Below are 9073 nucleotides of genomic sequence, written 5' to 3'. Positions count from 1 at the left end.
CTGATGTTACTGTGTTAGCCTCTGTATTGATGTTACTGGATTAGCCTCTGTGCTGATGTTACTGTGTTAGCCTTTAGATTAGCTTGCTGAGCAGCGGCTCTCCCATGTTCTTTGGCACAATGGGTGTGTGCTCGTTAACAACTTAACTTCCAGACTTCACTGTCGGTCCATTTTTCCAAGTATTTTCTTTTACGAGCTGTTGTCTATGTTTTTTGTTATCTGTTCTTTTCACGGCTAAAAAATGGCGGATGGTTGTGCTGCATGCAATTACTGTACACTTCGGTCACTCACGGCTCCTCTTTTGCTGGGAGAGTATCTACTCTGAAATAGGAACTACAAACGTTTCTCAAAACTATGATTGATCCTAGTTCTTGCGCTGTTGATACATAAAATGGGGGTTCTTAGAGCCAGAGGGTCCATCTTCAGTACCAACATAAGACCCAGCAGGGCCCTCTCTGCCCACACAGTGTATCAAGCGCACACTTAAGTAAAGCGTATCATTACGGGTACATCTTTTCCACAGAAGGTCATTTGCTCTGTTGCCCCACAGCGGTGCACTTATGTAGCAGTAAATAGCCTTAGCACTAGACAGGCGCCAAAGTCGGGCTGCCATGCGAGGAGTTAATGAGGTCTAAAGCAGTGGTAGCTGGGCCACGGTGAGCCCTGCGAACACACTCCTGGACACAACACATCCAAGTGGACAGCAGCCGCTCAAGTGGCTAATTGGGAGCATGGTAATCAGGGAACACAGCAAACATTGCACCTACTGTGTATCATCGACCTTGACTCCAATGCCAACACACACAAACACAAACAGATATACATGCTCAGAGGGGGAGAGAAAAACAAAGAGAGAGAGGGGGAGAGGAAAAGCAGACACACTGCATGGAGCCGTGAGGCATCACATTAGCACACACTGGCCTCCATTTTATCTCCTGTGGTCTTTGTCAGTGTTGCCTTTTTACCAGTTGGGAGCCAGCGGAGACTGGGGGAAATGTGTGTGATGGGTTGGATTTAGAAATACCCCGAGACTCCATCCTTTTGTCTAGAAAGATTAAAAACTGAATGCGCTGTCGTACCTGCTAATGAAGCGCCAGAAACAACAACCTTCCCTGTCATTGTTCATTATCCCCATTGAGGACAGGGCCTTTCTATTGTTTGTCTCACTGCCCTTCAAATTTATCTTGAAACCCAACATGCACATGAACACATCAAAGTGTGAAAAGCCCCTTTGGGTCACAGTTTACACACATGAAACATGAACTGTTACGCTGCCCCTATGCTGACATCTATATTGATTAAGTCGACATTTGTCCATAATGCTGCAGAAGAAGAACCTCTAGAGCTGAAAATAACTGAGAAGTTGGCTTGAACGGGAGCTGTTTTTTTCTGAGTGGGTCCCCGTCCTGTTTATCTCTGCACAGGGACGCACATGAAGCACTTCACATTGCTGCCTATGGTTTCACACTATTCCACTGATCAACAGGTGGCAGTAACTGGCCAAGAAACAGTAAAGTGCTAACAGGGAAGACAGAAGAAGACTGCCAGCTAGTAAACACACACAACAATTTATTTTGTTTTTAATGAGGAGGGAAATTATTTCAAATCATTTGTTAGACCACAAGAGGCATTGTATGTGTTGTTACAGAGTTGGCCTGAATACTCACAAACCAATCACCTGATTTACTGTGCTGTACATGTTCACTAGCAGGGCTTCTATAGCAAGACTGTCAGGATACTGTTCTTACTCAGCATTGCCTGCTATGTGCTTGGGTTTGCTTTGTCACTGCCTTGTCTTATTTCCTCCTCCCCACGCCCTCCCTCAGATAACCTGTGCAATGGGAAGTTCCACAGACACCTGCAGGACCTGTACGCCCCCCTGGTGGTGCGATATGTGGACCTGATGGAGTCCTCCATTGCTCAGTCCATTCACAGAGGCTTCGAAAGGGAATCCTGGGAACCTGTCAAGTAAGGATGCCTTTATTTACTTGACTTTTATCATCTTCACCTGTGTCGTGGAGATATTGTGTTGGATTACCCTTTTTCACTTTGCACATCTGTACACAGATTTAGCTTTGGTTTTGACTCCTTGAAACTGTGACCAGGTTCCCATTATAATAATATGGCCATTTTTTCACAAGGTGTTTAACAAAATCAAGGAGTTCATCTTCTAATGTGTGACTTCTTCCGTTTGTTGCATTTTATAACTCATTTGCATGAACAATCTCTGTTTTCTGTCTTTTGTTGTTCCGTTTCTCTCCACAGGAGTAGAACAAGCACTCTGCCCAATGTCAACCGCCAAATGCCCAAAGTACCAAATCTAACAGTGCCAAGTGTTAACCTCCCACAAATGCCCAGCTTCTCTGCACCCAACTGGATGACAGCTAATTGTGACTCAGAGTGTGTACCCGCCTTGTGCAGCCTGAGACATGCACACGTGTCCTTGGCATGAACGTGGCATCTGGCATTTGACCCCAAACATATCCAAAACAGTTTTCTGTCTTTATACAGTTGTATACGGTTCGTACTCTAAATCAGTTCAAAAGTGCAGCATCTGTAATTTATCGCAATTTATACACGTGATACATTTGTAATAATTTGAATTCATGAATCCTGAAACGTAACTAATTAAATGTAGAGCTGTAAGTATAATGTAGCCCTTTCCAAAAAAATACTTAAGACAAAAAGAAGAGGCATAGAAGCATAACTAGAAAGTAGTACAAGTATTACAGCAGGAAAACTTTAATAAAAATGAGCATTTAAGATGTTTATATTCTGTACTTTCTGAGATTTGAGGAGGATTGTTCCAAAGTTTAGTAGCTACATTGCCGAAAGTCATTTTAGCAGCTTTATAAATAAATACATGTTTAGTGGTATAAGCAATTTCACATTATTTATTAGTTTGAACAGCCTCTGATTTTAGTGAGGGTTTCTATTAATATGTATGTGATCTTGTGAGTGTTATCATTAAGAGCACACTGCATATATCTGCCAACTTGACACATCATCTATAGCACTTTGGAAACCTAAGCAAAACGCAGCAACTACGGGGATCAGAGGTGTAAAGCTGCAGCATCCTGCAGAGTGAGACGCTCTCACCGCAGCACATCCGTCCCTATTCCCTCATCACAGAATACACGGAGCAGGCCTGATGTTCTCATTGTTAAAGAGAAATGATGACAGCTGCATTTCAGCCTTCACTTTATATTTAGTAACTTATTCACTTCCCAAACAAAAGATAGCAGTAGAGAGAATAGACTTGTCTCATTTACGCTTTCCAAAATCAGGAGAGCTCAAAGAAAAAGCCCAAACTGGCTATCCAAGTTGAGGAGTGCATACGTATAAATACTGAAGTGCCTGCATAGCTGTGGCAGTCTGTGGCCAATGTTGGGGTTTCATACAGGCTCAAGGCCACGTTCATGCCGACGCCCGACATGGTGCATGTGAATGGATGCAGAAGGCAGTGACTTGGAAAAGGAATCCCAACATATTCACTCCCGCAGATGTCTTTCTCTCTGGACTGGAAAGATGCAAAAGCATAACAAGGAAACCAACCCAGTATGTTTAGTGTAGAAACATGTTCTAACAACATCAATAAGACAACTGGGGTTAGTGGGATTGTCATAATTTTTGAATATTTTTCATAAACCAAAATATTTCAAATTTCTTAAGTGGCTTGATTCCAAATTCAGAACATGGTATTGAAGGGTTACCTCCACACGGCTCTCAACAAGGAGATGAGCTGGCAGCTAGAATCTAACGGTGCTAACAGAGCTAACTGAGGGGGAACCGGGGGGCGGGAGCTACGCTTCCATGACTGACAGCTTTATCAGCTGTAACAGCCGCATGAGACTAGAGCAGAGCGGAGATGAGCTAACCAGTGGGGCATGCTCACATGCACTAACATGCACTACAAGGCATGCACGCTTGGCTCAGCTACATGATCAATCTGTGATTACAACACAAACAGAGGGAGAGTGACTTCATTCTCATCTCAGTCTCTGCTGAATTTGGAATTTTGCATCTTTAAGATTTTTATCTTATGATGCCGCTATTTTTACTAAAACTATTTATTTATTACTTGTCAGTTTATTAGTTTTCTCGATGTCTTTGATCACCTGTCAGCCAATCAGAAAGGAGAACCCTTGATGGCTGTGGTATAATTGTCCTACACAGCACAGGATGTGACAAAGGTCTCTTCAAACTCATCCCCAAATCCAAATGAATGTATTCTCTGTTAATTCATTTGGCAGCATGTTTCAAAAATTTCCACCAAAAGTAAAAGTATTTAGATTGTAAAGTACCGAGACCTCAGCGGCAGCTACTGCCCTGGTTATCAACTTGCATCTTTTCAAATCTTTCCAGTCCAGATCTCTTCCCCCAGCTCCCTGATGTTGTAGAAGCCTGGTTTCTCACTACCTGATGCTTGAGGAGGGCCCTTTGTGTCTGAATTCTCCCCACACTGGTTCAGTCTGCTAGGACTGGGTGCAGTGTAGTGCTTTAAGAGGAAGTGATGGTCTTAATGAAGTAAAGCAGCTGCACTGCACTGTACTTTAAATGCAGCAAAACTCTAGGAAACGACCGGATCTTACAGAAAGTACAAATGAATGAATTGGATTTTATGTGCAGACAAGAAAGTTTCATAACAGAGTTTGATGCCTCTTCCATTTGAAAATACCCTGAACACCATTTCTTTGACTAAGTGGGAACCCTGAACGTATCCAGTGAAGAAGTTCCTTCCTTCCTTCCTACCTTTTTCTAACAGTATGTCATTGTTTTTCTTTTGTCTGAGCACAAACTATGCCGTGTCTCTGTCTGTTCTCTACCAGAGCTGTTTGTACTACCGCTCACACACACAGTACAACCATTCTGCACCCACATATCCACACAGTGCAGCCCTCAGCCAACTGGAACAATGAATTCACTAGTATTAATAATCCATTGATATAATATACAATAGCATAACAGTCACAGGGGACATTTTTTCTAAAATTGAGTACTTTTACTTTAATACTTAAAGTACATTTTCATTTTACTTTAACATGTAACACTGTCAATGCAGTACTTTTACTTACCGTGTATCTTTTACGATGTGCTATCAGGAGTAAAGTAGAATGTGAATACTCCATCGCTGATGTTGTATCATTGAAGTAAACACAAGGAAGCAGCTGTTCCAGGATCTCCTGCTCATCCTCTCATTACGTCTCCTTGAGAAGGGACATGTGATTATCTTCACTACTGTAAATGCACTTTAAAATAAGTAGGAAAAAACATATGATTTGCGTGTGTCCTTTTTTACAATAGTTGAAATAATTACCATCACTGTAGGTTAAACGAAAAATGCACTCGACATTCTAGAGTCTCTATCTAATCAACCTGATTAATGCAAGATCTAAAAGTAGCATTCAAGCATTTGATTTAGAACCAGCATCATCGTTCGCCCCTTTTCAAAGCCCGATCTAAATGCTGACTTGTGACCTGTGGCCCTGCAGTAATGGCTCTGGGACTTCAGAGGATCTCTTCTGGAAGCTGGATGCTCTGCAGACCTTCATCAGAGATCTCCACTGGCCAGAGGAGGAGTTTGGCAAACACCTGGAGACCCGACTGAAGCTGATGTCCAGTGACATGATCGAATCATGTGTAAAGCGGTAAGATACTGTTTGAACACACATGGGTTATTCATCATGTGGATGTAGTGACATGGGATTTGTTTGAACTGGGTCTCAAAACATCAACAGTGAGCTGGTAAGAAACACTGGGACCAAAGGGGTTTTGTATCTTCAAACTAAGGAAGTGCTGAGTGACACTGAGGTTGAGAGGGAAAGAAGAGGATTCAACCGACGCGTGTGATGGTTAGGGTTAGCAAGTAGTACATCCAATTACTTTGGAAATGAGCAATTAGTGTAGTATGTTCTACTTTACTGAGAATAAACTCATCCCTGCTGATTGTGACTGCATTTCAGAGACCATCAGCCTGGCACACTTAACAGCATTAAAACAATGCAATCTAATGCATTGGTGGGGGTGTTGCTTCTGGTACAAGTGAGACATTGAGGATGAGGCAGCAAGTCCAGTTTGAGTGTCAGATCCATAAATGTGAAGGCTTATCAGATGCCACAATACTGCACATAGATTTTACAAACCAGTCGACAGTAAAAATGTGCATTTTAGGTTTCAGCAAACCACGGATTCACAGGGTTGTCCGTCCGGCACGTCCATTCTCGTGAACGTGATATCTAACGCTGAGAGTGTGGAGAAGGCTTTTTGAACAGCATTCAGAGCTTCATGTGTGGAAATAGGATTTAACATGTTATGTATTGGGGGTGTTGGTGGGTTGTGGGACTACTGTAGTACTCATGACCTTACTGTTTCTTAAATCCTACATCTGTTTATTTCTATGCCTCTCTAAAGGACACGGGCAGCGTTTGAGGCCAAGCTTCAGAAGAGCAGCCGGGCCACAGACTTCCGCGTGCCACAGTCCATCTGCACCATGTTCAACGTCATGGTGGATGCCAAGGCCCAGTCAGCCAAGCTGTGTGCTGTAGACCTGGGGCAGGAGGTATGTCCATGAAGGGAGGCAGCCCTGTTTCAGAGGAAATAATTGTATCAAGCAGGTTCCCTGTTTGAAGCTCACATCATTCAGAGATCACCACGTTTGGGTGATCTGTGTGTCTGCTGTGAATGGCCTTGGCAGATGAAGGTGGGAAGTCTTTTTTTATTGATTTTTCTCTCTCTGTTACTTCACTTCAGTTTTGTTTTTGTCTCTTACTTTTTCTTTGCAGTATTCACCATTTAAATTGTACGTCGCCTTTATCTGTCTCCTTTTCTGCTGCTTTCCCCTCCTCTCTGTCTTGTGAAAGTTTGTTAGAGACTGGGTAAGTGTGGCTATGAATTCAATTGAAATCTCACCCTCCAGTTCCCAAATGTATAATTAGTCATCAGTTTTCCCTCTCTGTCTTCCTCTACTTGAATTGTTTGGGTCCATTAGCATATGTGTAGATAGTATTGAATATACATGGGGTAGAAGTGAGAGATCTCATATTTCACAGAGTCTCGAGACTGATACCAATTGCTGACAATGAATTAATTATTGCGAAGTCCTTCACTGTTCTGTTGGTGCAACGAGGCTCAACAAAAGGATTCCTCGCAGTGATGCTGCTTCTGGGTTTCCATGACAGCAGTTCTTTAGCAGAAGTAATCATCCCCATGTCCTTCACTGGGCTCTGCTTCACGGGAAAACCAGGAGGCTCTTTAGAACCATCATACACCACTACATTCATTTACACCACTACATTCATTTACACCACTAAAGATAAATAGTGCAATTCATCAAGTAGGCACAAATGAAAAAGGAGTTTTAAACAATGACCTGAACAAGAAATAAATACTTTTCTTACTTTGATTACGAAGACATGAATTAATTTATGGTTTTGCATCTCCATTTAACAAGATATAATTGTACCGAGTTCTGTGCTTTGCTAAAATGTGTGTTTGTTCACCTTTACTGTACATCTCTGCTTTCATCCTCTCATCCTCTCAGCATACCGTTGAACACCTTTAACATTTAATCCAGGGCTTTGATTGATATACTTTTCATTGCAAATGTGATTCAGTTACTGCAGTTTGGTTTATTATATACTGTGTTTATCTAGTGTGCAGTTAAAGAAGCCTTACTCTATTCTAACATTTGTACTGAAGACATATACCAAACAAAGAAATCAGTCAAACCCTTGTTAAAAGAGCTGCACACTGTTTATTATTTTTAATAATCTATATGCTGCTGTCAAATTGACTATAATATCAGATCTCTGTTGTTTACTGCCTAAATCAATGTGTGTAAACAAAGCAGACGGTGATGTGTCAGTGCTAATGTTCAGAATCAAGAGCACATTCACCGAGAAATCCCAGTTCTATCCCAGCAAGAAGATATTGTTGCCAACAAGTCTGACATCTTTCTTACTTACAGAATGAACGTTATTCAGTGACATCTGGTGCAACCATGTTAAACTGATACTGATGGTCAGCTGGCTGAAATGAGGAGTTGCTACCTTAAAGTTTTTTACGCTTGTTTAATTGGACAGTAAGCAGAGATTCGTCAGAGTGAATGCATCCAGGAGGTGGTATGTGTATGTAGCCTAGCTTAGCATAAAGACAGGAAGCCAATCCAGAGCTGCCGGACTGGTACTTCTCTCTGTGTACATGTTTTGTGCAGAGCTAGGCAAACATGCTACATCCATCTATGTACTCGTCACACAGAGACGAGACTGAGCTTCTCTGGTGATCTGTAGACAGAAAAAGCAAAACATATTTTACATCTGAGTGAGATTTCCAGTTGAGATATTTGAACATTAGCTTTTGTTTTGACACACAGTTAGTTTAGTCCTGTATGAGGCAAGTGCTGCTTGTCTTAATTGACATCAAGGTAAAGATGTGATGAGTGGAGAAAGGTCATTGCAAGTCATGTTGTGATATCATAACTATGATTGCAACATTCGTCACAATGGTTCCTTTACATAGATAATGTTGCTCAATGGCAAAATATTTATTCAGTACAAGTACATATAAATATGATGTAAATAATGATAACGTGGCAAGTATTTCCTGTGGAGGAGAAGAGTGACATGTTTCTGTTTTCCTTCCTCTTTAGAGACAATACCATTCACAGATCGATGATCTAATTGAAGAGACGGTGAAGGAGATGATAACGCTGCTAGTAGCTAAGGTACAACCTTTATATTACAGTATAGATTACACCATGTATGTATAACAGGCATAGACTGTTGTATATATTGTATTTTGTATTATATTTTAAGTACAGCACTGGGAGAGTCAAACAAGCATACCACTGAACAATGTAGAGATATGTTTATTATGTGACAAATAAAAACCTTAAACCTTGAAACCTAGACAAGCCAATAATCCCCAGGGATCAGGGAGGGAGCGCAAAACAACTATGGAGACACTCACAACTACTACAAAGAGACAGAAAATGACCCGAGAGAGAAGCAAAACAACAACAAAGAGACTCAAATGACCACATAGAGACTCAAATGACCACATGACCACAAAGAGA

The 9073-nt window shown here is 41.6% G+C and overlaps 1 protein-coding gene across 14 annotated transcripts in view; it reads left to right on the top strand.

Annotated features, from left to right (window-relative positions):
- Positions 1-9073, top strand: part of cadpsa (Ca2+-dependent activator protein for secretion a) — a 204370-nt gene that overhangs the window by 150490 nt on the left and 44807 nt on the right. For 12 of the 14 annotated variants that reach the window (XM_031875894.1, XM_031875893.1, XM_031875888.1 and 9 more), the window contains 4 exons: positions 1827-1968; positions 5493-5648; positions 6412-6559; positions 8648-8722. In XM_031875894.1, the coding sequence (XP_031731754.1) occupies positions 1827-1968; positions 5493-5648; positions 6412-6559; positions 8648-8722 (521 nt within the window). Of the gene's footprint in view, positions 1-1826; positions 1969-2265; positions 2401-5492; positions 5649-6411; positions 6560-8647; positions 8723-9073 lie in introns of all 14 variants that reach the window. The other 2 variants (XM_031875896.1, XM_031875895.1) reach the window with 1 other exon arrangement.

The sequence above is a fragment of the Anarrhichthys ocellatus genome, unplaced genomic scaffold, assembly GCF_004355925.1.
Source record: "Anarrhichthys ocellatus isolate YVR2014 unplaced genomic scaffold, GSC_Weel_1.0 scaffold99, whole genome shotgun sequence".
Classification (NCBI taxonomy): Eukaryota; Metazoa; Chordata; class Actinopteri; order Perciformes; family Anarhichadidae; genus Anarrhichthys; species Anarrhichthys ocellatus.
The sequence above is the reverse complement of the archived record's forward strand: the minus strand, read 5'-3'. Positions and strand labels throughout refer to the sequence as shown.